General features: G+C 57.0%; 8 protein-coding genes and 1 non-coding gene across 9 annotated transcripts; 5 read left to right on the top strand and 4 right to left on the bottom strand.

Moving 5' to 3' along the window:
* The first annotated feature begins 251 nt into the window (after positions 1-251).
* K452DRAFT_20875 (uncharacterized protein) lies at positions 252-716 on the top strand. Its single transcript, XM_033536141.1, has one exon. The coding sequence runs from the start codon at positions 366-368 to the stop codon at positions 609-611; it is 246 nt and encodes an 81-aa protein (XP_033398283.1). The 5' UTR covers positions 252-365; the 3' UTR covers positions 612-716.
* Positions 717-1375: 659 nt separating this feature from the next.
* On the top strand, positions 1376-1464 carry K452DRAFT_t77. Its single transcript has one exon. It is a non-coding gene; the product is annotated as a tRNA-Tyr (tRNA).
* Positions 1465-2477, top strand: K452DRAFT_286994 (uncharacterized protein; the record flags this gene model as incomplete). Its single annotated transcript, XM_033540401.1, has 1 exon — positions 1465-2477. A coding segment is annotated over exon 1 (190 nt), but the record flags the coding sequence as incomplete, so codon positions are not given.
* Positions 2454-4174, bottom strand: K452DRAFT_286993 (uncharacterized protein). The gene has a single exon (XM_033540400.1). It carries the CDS (start codon positions 3802-3804, stop codon positions 2887-2889), a length of 918 nt encoding a protein of 305 aa, XP_033398281.1. The 5' UTR covers positions 3805-4174; the 3' UTR covers positions 2454-2886.
* A 1046-nt stretch (positions 4175-5220) lies between these two features.
* K452DRAFT_270323 (uncharacterized protein) lies at positions 5221-6459 on the bottom strand (the record flags this gene model as incomplete). The annotated part of the gene is made up of 1 exon (XM_033538979.1): positions 5221-6459. A coding segment is annotated over one exon (1239 nt), but the record flags the coding sequence as incomplete, so codon positions are not given.
* Positions 6460-6842: 383 nt separating this feature from the next.
* Positions 6843-7377, bottom strand: K452DRAFT_332314 (uncharacterized protein; the record flags this gene model as incomplete). The annotated part of the gene is made up of 1 exon (XM_033545150.1): positions 6843-7377. Exon 1 carries the CDS (start codon positions 7350-7352, stop codon positions 6843-6845), a length of 510 nt encoding a protein of 169 aa, XP_033398279.1. The 5' UTR covers positions 7353-7377.
* A 639-nt stretch (positions 7378-8016) lies between these two features.
* Positions 8017-9894, bottom strand: K452DRAFT_249374 (uncharacterized protein). The gene is made up of 2 exons (XM_033538135.1): positions 9434-9894; positions 8017-9383 (listed from the first exon to the last, which is right to left on the bottom strand). Exons 1-2 carry the CDS (start codon positions 9580-9582, stop codon positions 8129-8131), a joined length of 1404 nt encoding a protein of 467 aa, XP_033398278.1. The 5' UTR covers positions 9583-9894; the 3' UTR covers positions 8017-8128.
* Positions 9895-10077: 183 nt separating this feature from the next.
* On the top strand, positions 10078-10789 carry K452DRAFT_249372 (uncharacterized protein; the record flags this gene model as incomplete). Its single annotated transcript, XM_033538134.1, has 2 exons — positions 10078-10176; positions 10236-10789. 2 exons carry the CDS (start codon positions 10078-10080, stop codon positions 10560-10562), a joined length of 426 nt encoding a protein of 141 aa, XP_033398277.1. The 3' UTR covers positions 10563-10789.
* Positions 10790-10966: 177 nt separating this feature from the next.
* K452DRAFT_226986 (uncharacterized protein) lies at positions 10967-12096 on the top strand (the record flags this gene model as incomplete). Its single annotated transcript, XM_033536872.1, has 3 exons — positions 10967-11071; positions 11124-11836; positions 11892-12096. The coding sequence occupies 3 exons, from the start codon at positions 10967-10969 to the stop codon at positions 12094-12096; spliced, it is 1023 nt and encodes a 340-aa protein (XP_033398276.1).
* Positions 12097-13797: the final 1701 nt, after the last annotated feature.

Below are 13797 nucleotides of genomic sequence, written 5' to 3'. Positions count from 1 at the left end.
TTGAAGACACAGCTAGTTGGAGCGAGGTGCCGTAGCTTGTGTCGGATGTATGAGGAGAGCCTGGTACGTAGCTATGGGTTGGATGCCGTGTTGTCCTGTGGTGCCCCATAGGTATCCCACCACCAGGTTTCGACATTTAGAGCAGCGAGCCGTGTGAGCAGCAGCAATCCGTAGTAGCAGGGCCAATGGCCAGACAGTCACACAGTCAGGCTCAAACGGCTCACGCAGCAACCCCCTCTCCACCACCTCCTCCTCCCCAAGGGCACAACCCCCCATTCCCACACGGTCCGGTCCCAACCAATGGAACCAATGCGCGCGTTACATCCTCCAACGCGGCCTCAGCTCCCCACGTACGATAGATAGACATGGCTCGAGGGCAGCAAGCAGCCCAGGCAGGGCAAAGCGCCCACCGCGCCGGCGAGACGAGACGGTCGCGTTCGGCCGTGCATACGAAACGCACAGCTCAGCTCACCACCACTCACAGGCGCAGGCGCGCGCCCGCGCCTGGCCCCCAGCCGGCCAATCAGTCTGCGGGCCTGCGCGCTGCGCCAGCAAAGCATAGCAGGGCATTAGCACCAACCAAGCGCGATAAACGAAAAATAAAAAAATGAAAAATAAAAATAAAAATTTAAATAAAAAGAAAAGGCAATGCCGAGCGCAGAGCAGTGGCAAGCCGTCAACGGCAGAAGAGCAAACACGGGTGCGCGCAGCCCAGCTGCCTGACTAGGCAAGTCGGTATGGCGTGGTGAGCAATTAATCATGACGGCCTGGACCTCCCCACTGCCACCATGTCTCGAGACTAGCCGCCGCCGTATATTGTATGTACCGTACTGCCGCTGCAGCAGCTGCAGGAGGACCTAGGACGAGCGACTGGCAAACGACTAGTTACTGCCTGGGCTTTTCCGGTCTGCGCAGCGGTGCAGAGGCAAAGAGCGCATCGTGGCAGCGCGAGGTTGGATTGGGGCCAGTTGCCAGCGCTAGCGGCGCACGCCGCCCGGCCGCAATTTGTCGCCTGCCGTTGCCGGTTGCGGTCTACGGCGGCCGTTTGCTGCCCCGGCCGTCAATTGTCTCGTTCGTTCCCTTGGATCCTGCCTGCGTGCCTGTGCCAGAGTTCTTTTGTTGGTTGGTTGGTTAGTTGCTTGTCGTCGCCGTCGCCGCCCGCGGTGGTGCCGCTGTTGGTGTGCCGCTTCGGGACGGGTTGCCCTGCGGCGGGCTTCGCTGCGGCCCGTGGTGCTTGTTTTGTTGGTGATGGCGTTGTGGCGCGTGAGAGGGTTGAGGAAGGCGATAACTAGTTCGTGGTTTTAAAAATGAAGTATATATACACAACTATCAAAACTAAATGTTATCCAAGCATAGAAAGCTCACTTTCTATTCTCTCCGCTTGGTGTAGTTGGTTTATCACGTTCGACTGTAATGGAATTCAATGCCATCGAAAGGTCCCTAGTTCGATTCTGGGAGCGGAGACATTCTTTTTGCTTTTTTGCATGAAGAAATAATATTTTGTTTTTATTGGTATAATTGATTCCGCTCCCAAAGGACACCACCAAGCAGGCACACACAACCATCCCCTTCCCCCAATTGAGGCCCCAAAGCAAACGGCAACCCACCCACCCACCGCAGCTGACGCAAGCCCCAATCCCAAAAATCAGAGGCCACCCCAGCCCAGCACAGCACAGTACCCGAGCACGCTCTCTCACCACCCACCTACCGACCGCCTCAGCTCACCGGCACGCTGGGCACCGGGCACCGGGGCCACGGTTGTACCGACAGACGACGATATTACGCCGCGCGTGGGCGCTGCTGATCGGAGCGCTTGTGCTTATGGGTGGTGCTTTGCGCGCTGCGCGCGCGTGGGGCGCCTTGCAACGCGCCCCCCTCCGTCGCCGATCATGCCATTTGCCGGTGCGGCGGCCGAGATTGGGGGGATGCGTGGTGCCGGCTTTGCGTTTTGCTGCTGGTGCTGCGCTGCGTGGCTGCTGCTCGGGTGCTGTGAGGGGGGCGTTGGTTCCTGCTCGGAGATGGGGGAGTGGGTGGGTTGGGTGCGCGGAGAGTGGTGTTTGGGGTTACGGGCGGATGGGAGGGTGGAGAGGGTGGGTGTGGTATGTGGTGTGGTAAGGTGAGATGAGGCTGGCTGGCTGGCGGATTGGGGGAGGCCTGATTGTGTGATTGGGCGTGGATGGGTGGATTAATTGATTGATGTATGCGTAGATGGGTGCGTGAGGTGTGGTTTGGGGGGTTGGAGTGGGTTGCGTGGGGATGGGGGTTGGTGGTTATTTGACTGTGAGTTTCCGTTTTGTGGTGGTGAGAATGATGATGGCTATGGATGGGTAGGTAAGTATTCGAGGGGGTGTGTGTTGTGGAATTCTGTGAGTGTGATTTCATTCTTCATGTCCATATGCGGAGTTTGGTTGTGTAGACTCAATCTGGTTGTTGGATTCTTTTTTTTTTTTTTTAAAAAAAAAAAAAAAAAAAAAAAAGGGTCTGAACGAAGAGAAACTGAAGATGGGCCTATGGAGGTGTATGCTAAGTGAGTGGCGCATGTACTGTATGTGCAAAGAGGCACTGGAAAGATATTTGGGTTTGCGCTCAAAAGGCCGCGGTCAGGCAAAAGCATGTCAAGTGAGTGTCTCCCAAAGCCATCTAGCACTCATGAGGTCAGCAGCTCCTTTAAGCTTTTCTGCATTCCAGCCCACATCTACATCAATCATCACCAATCACGAGAAGACACCCATCATCCTGCAGAGGACCACTCTCATTACTACCTACCACCACAACTCCCTATCCCAGTCAACGCCAAACACACTTACCCATTACCCAACGCCCTCCCCACACACCCTAACTCCCTCTAGCAAACCACTCATCGCCGCTCCCAACATTCATCACAACCTACAAAAACGCCTCATTCCCTCTAACAGGGCTCGTCCCCAGCACCGACTGGCTCCCCTCATTCTGCGCCGGCATCCCCTCCTTCACTCCGCGCAGGCTGCTCCACCGACCCGTCCGCTCCACGCTAATAGGCCGCTTCCCCTTAGGCGCCCCGACCAGCTTCGCGCCCGTCGTGGCTGCGCTGCCCAGCCCCGCGTTCTGCAGGTTCACGTTGCTGCTGCTGATGGTAGCGAGGGGTGTCCTGCTAGGCGGCTTCGCCGCGGAGGCGTTGTTACCGCTGCCACCACCACTACCGCCACCGTTGCTGCTAAAGCGGGCGCTCGCACGTGGATGTCCGCGGTTGATGACGCTGGTGCCGGCGGCCTGCGCTGCGAGCTGCTGGCGGACGGCAGAGGAGAGGCGAGATAGGCGGGAAGGGCTGAGACGGGATGCGCGCACAGTGCTGGCCTGCGAGAGGCGCGTCGGCGTCGGCGGGGGCAGGTGCGGCGTCGAGCCCGAGCGGGCATGCTGCGAGCGCCGGCTCTGCGACATGGTGCCGCTCTTGTGGATGGCGATGGCGTAGTTGAGCTCTTCGATCGTCGGTGTCTCGCCTGCGGACAGGTAATGCACAATGTTGCCGAGAGAGTCGCGCTCCATGCGGCCGCTTGGGATGCGCAGGGTTGAGTTGCGTTGTGCTCGAGGCGGAGGGGTGACTGGGGGCGGGAGGATCATGGAGTCGTGGGTGCTGGTTCGCTGTGCTGATATAGGCGACGAGAGCTTTTCCTTTGACAGCTTCAGAGGTTCGGGTATCGGGCTCATGTAGGGGGCCGGCTGATGTTGACCCTCCCCGCTTCTGTTCTCGTAGGCGTACTCGTCCCGTTCGTCCAACTCCATCTCTTCTATTCCCAAACTGAGAGCGCTCATCCCGCTCACGTCCATGTTGTTATTTGACCCTTCTGTATCCGAGTAAACGCTCTCACTCATCCCAGCGCGCTCACTGCTTCTCAAACTCGGACTTGGGACGGGTCGTGGGTAGGGGTCGTTCCAGCTGCCAGATACTCCGCCAGTCTCACCGGGCCTCCGCCAGCGCTTTATTGGCTCCACCGAAGAAGACTCTGAGTACGCACGCGCAGTCTGCCACTTACGCGCGCCTTTGTGGCGCAGGCTACCGGGATATTGTCGTGTTTCGCTCGCACCAGAACCAGATCCGGATACAGAAGTACCATTGTCCTCGACGCTGGCGAGAGACTCGGCGAGTGTGCCGATAATAGAAGGTCGGTGGCTTGAGGACCTACTGGACGACCCTCGCGCAGCGAAGAACGGGCTGCGGTTCTGCGCCCTATGCCTGATGTAGCTCTGGCGTCTCTCATCTAGAGGACGAGTATCTAATTTGACTGCGCTCCCATCAGTTGACTCGGGCACAATGCGGACACTCTTCTGGATCGTATCAGCGTTAGAGAAGCGATTCCCAGTCGAGTCAGTCATCGGTATGAGACAAGTTGAAGGAGCTGGGCTCAGCATGCCGGTCGAGATCGTGCTAAAAGAGCTATAGCTATTGCGGACGCATGACTTCAGGGCAGAAAAGCGGCGAGATGATGATCCGTACGAACCCCTTCCGTGCCCGAGGCCGGTCAAGCGTTGTCGCGCTGGAATTCCATTGCTGCGGCGGTTGTCCCGGTAATGACCGCCAGTAGAGTCGCGAAAGGCAGTAACAGGCCGGTGGCTCTGTCGTCGGCTGGGCGATCCTTCCCCGGTACTAACAGGGCGTGTCCCATCGTTGGCTGTTTTGAGAGAAATACGAGGAGTCCGCGAGGCTACACCAGCCTCAAGGCTCCAGTCGCCAGATCGATTAAAGCTGGCTAGTACAGCTGCATCTCTATCTCCAATAGAACTCCCCACGGACTGTCTGAACTTTTTTGAAAGAGCCGAGATACGTTTATCAATTCTTGCTTGTTTGAGTGGTGACGGACATGGAATCTGCGGTGGTGGCTCCTGTGGCGGTTGGAAAGTCCCTTCTCCCTTTTCAAGGTCTCCGCCGAGATTGCGAGGACTTTCGAGTGCCCCGACTCCCACTTCCCAATCATTGCAACCCATTGGCCTTGAGATGTCTGGTTTCGATATTTTCGAGGCGTCAGAGCCTTTTCTCAACCTGAACTTCCTCGGGTATCTGCAACATAGGATTGCTAGGATAAAAGCGATGATGGCAAGGACCAGACATGTTACAGAAACCGCAATGACAACGATATTGCTTTTACTTTTTGTTTTCTTGGGTGTCTCTGTCGTTTTCACTGCCGTCGTAGCCGCAGAATTGGTTGACGTAGGGTGTCTTGAAGCAACGGTGCTCGAGGCCGGAGCCGCTCTTTTCACAACTATATCAAATGGCTTTGGATCATTTTGGGGCCCATCGGGTACAGTGATGCTAAATTTAGCTCGAATTGTCTGAGGCTCCACAGATGAAGGAATCGTGCCTCGGATGGTCATTGTGTCCTGGTCTAGCTGCAACCATTTTGCGGCATCACCGAAGTCGACTGACACTTTTGAATCCGTTCGGTCTGGGAGCAGACTTTTCAGAGGATAGTTTACCGGTTCTCCGGGCACAACATCGATGGTTCCGACTTGGCCAGTTGTGGTCTCGGGCCTAACAGAGAACTGCACCGTGGTGTTCGCTATATCTCCAAACTTGTCTGTCACGGAGACAGTGACATCTGCTGATTGGACATCTTTTGGCGCTGTTCCCCGCATCGACAGAGTTTTTTGGTCAAAAGACAACCAAGATGGAGCCTCGGCTGTTGCGCTTTGCAAGTCCGAGTCGCCAACTTTCTGGTCATCTAAGGAGAGTAGACCTTTTAAGTTCATGACCTCAATTGCCTCTCCCGGGGTAGTGTCAACAGTTTGTTGGCGTTCTGAAAAGACGAATTGGTGGTTGCTGATGACGATAGAGAACTTGAGCGACGCTCCAGCAAAGCCGGGCGCATCAGACGCGATGAGGAGAATCTCAAAGTTTTGCGGAAATGCGCTGAAGGTTGGCGTTGTTCCGGAGAACGATAATTCTTCTGGTTTGAAGATGACCCAGGCTGGCAAAGGAGTATGATTGCTCATTGTGGCATAATAAGAGACGTTTTTCCCGTCACTCGACGTGAATGTGTCATCTGGAAACCCAACAGTGAATTCGGTGGATGGATATAATGCTAGAGTTGTGGTTCCCGAAAGCTTCCCCGCTTTCAACAGAGACTCGGTGACATTTGCGCCCACATGTGGCGGGGAATCTGTGGCCACGAGGAGAGTTGATCGCATGCTAACTGATCCCGTGGTGTCCGTCGCTATGACAGTGAAATCCACTGAACCAGTGTCGCTCGGGCTGGGGGTTCCCCATAACTTGCGATCTGCTGCGTCCAGGGAAAGCCATGAAGGATTTTCAGATAAGGCATATTGGAGGGGCCCGGTTGCGGAGGCGAACGTCGTGTCGGAGAATTGGAAACTGAATGGTTGAAAGACGCGCGCAACCGGTGGAACTTGAGAGTTGATAGGGAAAGATACCGTAAGCGTCCCGCTAGCCACTCCGGCCAGTAGGAAGAGTACAGCGAAAGGTAACATGCTGTTCTGATTGTCGTCCTGCTGACCGCAGGCGAAGTCGAGCCCTCGGGGGAGTAAAAGAGACAATCGTCACAGGGACGAGGAGCGCGTAGTCGCTTGGTCTTGCTTTTCCAGTTTGTTTAGTTAGCCAACGGTGGCTGGAGGTTGCGGTCCTGGTGATGGCATATTCAAGGCCTTCGAGACTTGTGACGCGCCGCAACGCGTCAGGCGCGTTTCGAACGTATTCCCTTGCGTACATGTTGAGAGGCGGACGAGGTGGTGAGGGAGACTGGAATGCAAAGAGAGGAGGGACGTGAAAAATGACAGCCTCGGCAAGGGATGACTTTGCGGCGGGTTGACATTATTCCCAAGCCAGCCATCATAATGACAAAAAACGACATTCTTCAGTCTAGTCGTAGTACCAGTTTGATGCCCGTGCGGCCTGGTCCGTAGTAATCCAGGATGCGGTTGACCTCGTCGAAGCCTGCGGAGGCGTAAAGTGCTCTGGCGCCCAGGTTCTCCTCGTCGACCCAAAGCAGGAGCTCGTCGCACGCCTCTTTCCGGAGGCGTGCTTCTAAGACCTGGATCATGTCTTTAGCAATCCCCTTTCTTCGGAAATCCTGGAGCACACAGAGCTTGTGGAGCCAGGTGGTCCTCTTTTGCCGAACATAAAGCAGGTAACCCATTAGTTCGACATCTTGGCCTGTTTGGACGAGCGCGACCAGAATGTGAGTATTGCGTTTCTTGAGTTCCACGGCGAAATCTGATACTTCCCCTGAGGCGAATGTCTTTTTCTCGATGCGCTTCACAGTTGAAAGGACCTGCTGTTGAGCTTTTGCTGGCAATGTGGTGAGCTCTGTGATCTGGATGGCGATGACACCGCTCTGAAGCGGGTTACTCTTTAGGGCGACCATGTGAGACGGCCAGCATAGGCACGCTGATTATTACTCCCTTGGGTTGTGCTGGAGGGATTTTGAAGGGGCGACAGGGATGGAAGCGACCATTTGGTGGGTTGAACTCGCTAGGGTCTCCCGCTTCCCGGCCCGTGGCGCCGTCCCTTCGCCCTTTGCTTGTTCACGAGTTCATCCATCCATCAAGAAGCAATCTATGCATGCAGAATCATGGTGCTGCGTGGTGGCAGTCATATGAAAGGTGCCACTACGCCTATCTTATGCTACCAGAATCACTGTGATGCAATGGCTGAGTTTGCATAAGAATCGACTAGTTTTACCATCAGCCGCTCTGAACAAGCGTTGTACTGCCTAGAGGCGTTTGCACTTGCAGACGTTACGCTTCCAGCTGTACCTGCAGATGCTGGTTGGCTATGCATGATGATAGATACGCCCACCTCTGCGGGTACAAGAAGGCGTTCGTACCCAAGCACAAAGTCTGATCCCTATATGCGCCTGAAGACATTTACGTCCAAGTCAGAGTCGGCCGTTATCCCCAAAGAGTTCCTCGGTGGTATGAGAAATATCTATTCTTCGATGTATTGAGATTTATCTCAGGTAATCTTTTTCCACTCGCCACCAGTCTCAGACACAAGAGTGTTCACAAAGTCCAGTGTAACATCAGAATGCTCTATGCGAAAATATATCTTTCATTCGGGAAGGATATCAATAAACTCGCAACGCTATCTATGCGATCCTAGAGACATCTAAATCATCACAAAGGCGCTCTATATATCTCTCTATTTCAGGGTGACCAGCTCCTCAGCGCTAGTCGGGTGTATCGCCACGCAGCGGTCGAAATCCGCCTTCGTCGCGCCCATCTTGATCGCGACACCGAAGCCCTGCAGCATCTCCGCGCTGCCGGCACCGAGAATGTGCAGGCCGACGACGCGCTCGTTGGGGCCCTCGCAGACAAGCTTGTAGGCAGTGGGGCCCTTCTGGTCTGCTTCCATCATTGCGTAGTACATGGCCGTGAAGCTGGTCTTGTACACCTTAACCGTATCGCCGTACTTCTCGCGCGCCTGCGGCTCCGTCATGCCAATGGTGCCGACCTCGGGGTGCGCGAAGACGACAGACGGGACGTTCTCATAAACGAGATGGGCGTCCTTCTGGCCGCCGAAGAGGCGGTCCGAGAGGCGTCGGCCGGCGGCAATGGCGACAGGGGTCAACTCGAAGCCCTTGTCGCAGACATCACCTAGCGCGTAGATGTTGTCGATGTTGGTGTTCTGGTAGTCGTCAACGACAATGTGCTTCTTGTCGTTCTGCTTGATGCCACCAAGGTTCTCCAGACCCAGGTCCTCGACTTCAGGGGCACGGCCAATAGCAAACAGGACAGTATCGAGGTCCTCGAGAACCAGGCCCTTCTTGTCGCCCTCATCGTAAGTGATGCGCCTCTTGCCGTTGCCCTGGTCCTCGACCTTAGTGATGGTAGCCACTTTGTGGAGGTTGAGGCCCTGGCGCTCGTACTCCTTGGTGATGGTGTCCTGGATCATGGGGTCGAAGGTACGCAGAACCTTGTCACCGCGAATGAAGAAATGCGTCTCCGTGCCCAGTGCGTGGAGCATGCCGGCCATCTCAACACCAATGTAACCCGCGCCCACAAGAGCTGCCTTCTTAGGCTGCGTCTCAATGTCGAAGAAACCATCGCTGTCAATGGTGTATTCCTTGCCCGGAATGTTGGGCAGGGTAGGGTGACCGCCAACCGCAATGAGGATGTTCTTGGCCTTAACGATCTGCTTCTCGCTGCCATCGTCCATCTTGACCTCGACCGTGTTCTTGTCCACAAACTTGGCGCGGCCGGCGATGTACTCGACCTTGTCGTTACCCAGATTTCGCTCGTAAATGCCATTCAGGCGCTTGACGTAGGCGTCACGCTTCGTCTTCATGGTGTTCCAGTCGAAGGAGAGGTTGTCGTAGGAGAATCCGTAGGCCTTTGCATCGTGGAAGGTCTCGGCGAGCGCGGCAGCGTTCCAGGTCACCTTCTTAGGCACACAACTAAGGCGCATCAGTAGGAGGTTTGATAATGCAGGACTCGGACGTCTTACCCAACGTTGACGCAAGTTCCTCCCAGGCGCTTGCTCTCAATGGCAATAGTTTTGGCACCATACATGCCACTGGCTCTCCTCGCAGAGGCAAGACCACCACTTCCTCCTCCGATGACCAGGTAGTCGCACTCCTTGGGTGTAGGCGCCATGGCGGGAGCAAAAACTGAAAACTGTCGCGATACTTGGGCAAGTCGGATTTTAGCTAGCCTCTGGGGGGCCGCTAGGAAGGGTCGGAAAGAAAGTGTGGAAGACAGTTTGGCTGTTTGTAGAGGAGAAGCAGGGGTTGAAAGAGAGGTGGCGGGGTTGTTTATGTATAACCCACGGCCGCTGACAGAGCAAGGAGATGGGAACGTCCAGAACTCTAGATCGACTGACGGCGCAGGATGATTGGTGAGCCGGAGCTGGCGGAAGGATGGGTTTCCGAAGACGCAATAGCAGCTGAGCGATGGCACGCACTCACGGCACTCCAAATCGCCCCGTCCGTTTTGTTCTTGGATATCGAAAATGGCCTTTGTATATTAGTCAGCGTTAAGTCCACTCGATGCGTGCAGGGATCCCGGTGACGTCTTGCCGCCTCTCACGCCATGCCGCAGCTACCTTAGTACTCTACACCATATCCACCACCTCCATCCATTCTAGTTAACATGGGCGGACGAGTCTCTGTGCCTCGCGGACCCGACGGCCTTAGTGAGGGCTCGCGCCCGACGCGACCGCCGCGCGGCGGAATCCCCTTCAATGCCCGAGTCAGTCTTTCCGACACAGCAGCTCTCGCGCCGCCCACATTGCTGACCCCGCTCGCCAGACATTCATGGCGCCCATGGCCGCCTTCACCATGGCCGGATTGCTTTTCGTCTACACGCGCACCTCGATCCGCGCCGCCAAGCTCAATGCTCAGAAGCACCGCGAAGCCGATGGCGGCCAGATCAGCTGGCAGAACGAATCGCGCCGGCGGCATCATCAGGCCGAGCAGGTTGGTGAGACCAGTGCCGTGTTGAAGGAGGCCTTCTTCGGCAGCGGCACGGCCAAGGACATCGGCAGTAAAGAGTCTAGTGTTGACGCAAGCGCGGATGACAGGGAGAGAGAGGCGCTGGAAAGGCTTGAGAGAGCCAAGGCCGGTAGGAGAGGGTAAGGGAGTATGAGAGACCCAAAAGTCCGCAGTGTAGGGAATTGGCGTTTCTGGGAAATGCTTTGGACGAAAGCTCTCATGCGCCACGCGCCAGTGCTGAGCGTCGCACATTATTTTTTCAAAGGTTCAGTGACTGGTTTCTGATACCGATGTGCCTTGCTCGAAAAACCAATCTATCATTTATCTAGTCTAGGTACTTCTCTTCGTGACGCGTGAATGTTGGCGTTGACTGGGTGCGCCGCGCCGACCGTAGTTATCTAATCTTGATGAGATTTTCGCACATTTTGCCGGGTGCAATAATAACAACCAACCTACCCTTGCCTCGTGCGCGCCAACTGCCCGGATATCGCCCAAAGATATTCCCCAGAGGACACCTCAAGTTTCCCTCAGCTCCTCACATTGCAATCATGGCCGACACCGACTCCTTCCTGCACCTTGCCCGGCCCCTCGGCCCTGCGCACGTCGGCGCCCAGCCATCGACGGCCCCACTCAACGTCGTGGTCCAACCTCAAGTGTGTACATCAGCTCGTAGAGGAGGCCGTTTAATCGTTGACCCATCCACAGGCCATCTTCTCCATCCTTGATCACTCGCTGCGCCGTAACCCCGAACAGGAGCGCGTCATCGGCACCCTGCTTGGTGTGCGCAGCGAAGATGGCACCGAAGTCGAGATCCGCAACTGCTACGCTGTGCCGCACACCGAGACGGCCGAGCAGGTCGAGGTCGACATGGACTACCAGAAGCAGATGCTCGCCCTGCACCTGCGCGCCAACCCCCGCGAGGTCCTCGTCGGCTGGTACGCCACCTCCGCCGACCTCAACACCTTCTCCGCCCTCATCCAGAACTTCTACGGCCAGCAGGGCGACGGCACTTGGCCGCACCCCGCCGTCCACCTGACCGTCTCCACCGTCCCTGGCAAGGACATTGAGGCCCGCACCTACATCTCCGCCCCCGTTGGTGTCACCGCCGAACGCGCCGCCGACAGCTGCCTCTTCATTCCCGTCCCTTACGAGATCAAGTACGGCGAGGCTGAGAAGAGCGGTCTCGAGCTTATCTCGAACGCCAAGGACCGCGAGGACCGCACGCAGGGCGTGCTGACCGACATTGAGAGCCTGGAGCGCGCAGTGGAGCAAGTCCTGGAGATGCTGGAGCGCGTATCGAATTACGTCAACAACGTGCTGGACGAGGAGGCCACGCCGTCGAGCGCGCTCGGCCAGTTCCTCATGAACGCTCTGTCGTTGGCGCCCAAGGTCGACGCTGCTGATATTGAGCGCGACTTGTATGTATTGCCTTACTGGGAGACAAAGAAACGTGATACTGACTTTCTATTGCAGCAACAACCACATCCAGGACGTCCTGGTCGTTTCCTACCTCGCGAACACCATCCGCACGCAGATCGACCTGTCCAACAGGTTAGCAACCGCGGCGCTTACGCTTGGCGGCGGCGACGCTCTGGCCGGCGAGGGCGGCCAGAAGAACCAGGGCGAGCGCCGGGGCAAGGGTGGCCGCGGCAACCAGAACCGCTCCTCCGAGCAGTAAGCCGGCGGATCGTTTATCTTCTTCGCCAGCAGGGGGAGGGGCCGAGGAAAAAGAAGCGCCATTTTTTCTCATCACGCATCATGATGCATCTGTTTAGGGCGACACAAAAGAAACCACGGTGTTTTTTGGGCTGGATCAACTATCTCTTTTTCTCTTTCCAAGTGACCTGGAACGAGGCAGTGGCGGGTGGCGGCGGTGGTGGTGGGAAGGGGAAAGATGAGGAGAGGAGAGGGTCGAAAGCTGAGCGGAGTGGCAGGAGCGGAAGCCGGAGCGGAGCGGAGCGCACAGAAGCAAACGAGCAAGCATCGACACGGCCGGGACGGACAGGGTGGAGGGGAACTCTGCGCGCACGCGCAACAATCTCCACCAGAGGTCTGGGGACCCCGGCAAACGGGCTTCCGCGACTTCGTGTCCGTTTCTGTTGCTGCGCAGGAGAAGGAATGAGACGAATTCCCACGGTAGACAGACACCCTCTCAACCCGCCTCGAACCTATCAAGAGAGGCGCGCGAATCGTAATCCGAGAAAGACATGGAAAAGGGCCTCATCTGGCGAGACGAACAGGCAGCGGGCATTGCAAAACTGCATTTGCTTGCCTCTCACTGCCCACGCCCGCCCCCTTCCCATCCGTGCTATGCTCCCGTGACCCTGGCCTCTCACATGCAGCCTCTTCGCGCCTCTTTGCATATTTTCTCCCGGTCCCGTTGCCACCCACACCCACGCATGTCTTGCCCCCACGCCAAACGCCTCACCCCTTCCTGCTTCCCGACTGCCTCCTCCGGCACACGCCTGCAGGCAGCATGCAGCTTCGTGTGTGTGTGTGTGTGTGTGTGTGTGTGTGTGTGGCGATCGAGATGAAGGACCTGGATCGCCACGACTGCCCTCCCCAGAACCCCCGTCCCCTCCCCATCCATCCCACGCTCATTCCCGCCTGCCACGCGCGTTACGGAAGGAATGCCCCGGCGTGTGTGTGTGTGTGTGTGGCGATCGAGATGAAGGACCTGGATCGCCACGACTGCCCTCCCCAGAACCCCCGTCCCCTCCCCATCCATCCCACGCTCATTCCCGCCTGCCACGCGCGTTACGGAAGGAATGCCCCGGCACGCCGCACGCGTGCCTTTCGCCAGCCAGCCAGCCAGCCGCCACCCTATCGCCCATCCCCGCGCGTGCATGGCTGTACGTGATTGCGCGCGCGTGCGCGGAGCCGCGACGCTACCTAGCAGTGCTACAGTAGGCAGGCCGCTATCCGCGAGCTAGCCACCACATGTATAAGGTAGGTACATACATCTACATCTACACACACGCGATGCATGTAGGCGTCCGTAATGATGGAGGCAAACCCACGCGTTGCACCGCTAGCTGCTTGCCGCCTGCTGTCGACGTATGTAATAGGCAGGCCTTCATTCCCGCACGCGCGCACGCACGCACTTGGGCGTACTGTACGTATGTACCTACTATCACGCTCCTACATACATGCCTAGGTGCCTACCTAGGTAGGTAGGTGCGTGCAGGCGGACCTGGGCTCCGGCTCCGGTTCCGTTGCACCTAGGTGGGTGGCCTGGCTGGCATGTTAGGCGCTGGTTACCCAAGACCTACTTAGTTAGGTGCGTCTGGGGCCGCTTGCTGCACGTTGTCGCCCTTGCCGAGGGTCTGCGTGTTTGTTTGCGTCCTTGCAGATGCACCCCCGGCCGGTGGGTCCGAGG

The sequence above is a fragment of the Aplosporella prunicola genome (assembly GCF_010093885.1).
Source record: "Aplosporella prunicola CBS 121167 unplaced genomic scaffold K452scaffold_11, whole genome shotgun sequence".
Taxonomy (NCBI): Eukaryota; Fungi; Ascomycota; class Dothideomycetes; order Botryosphaeriales; family Aplosporellaceae; genus Aplosporella; species Aplosporella prunicola.
The sequence above is the reverse complement of the archived record's forward strand: the minus strand, read 5'-3'. Positions and strand labels throughout refer to the sequence as shown.

Bases quoted from the DNA above. Each gene is read 5' to 3' on its own strand.
- K452DRAFT_249374 (XM_033538135.1), bottom strand. From the start codon at position 9,582: ATGGCGCCTACACCCAAGGAGTGCGACTACCTGGTCATCGGAGGAGGA. The intron at 9,384-9,433 runs GTAAGACGTCCG...GATGCGCCTTAG, and splicing joins GGAACTTGCGTCAACGTTGG to TTGTGTGCCTAAGAAGGTGA.
- K452DRAFT_20875 (XM_033536141.1), top strand. From the start codon at position 366: ATGGCTCGAGGGCAGCAAGCAGCCCAGGCAGGGCAAAGCGCCCACCGC.
- K452DRAFT_286993 (XM_033540400.1), bottom strand. From the start codon at position 3,804: ATGGACGTGAGCGGGATGAGCGCTCTCAGTTTGGGAATAGAAGAGATG.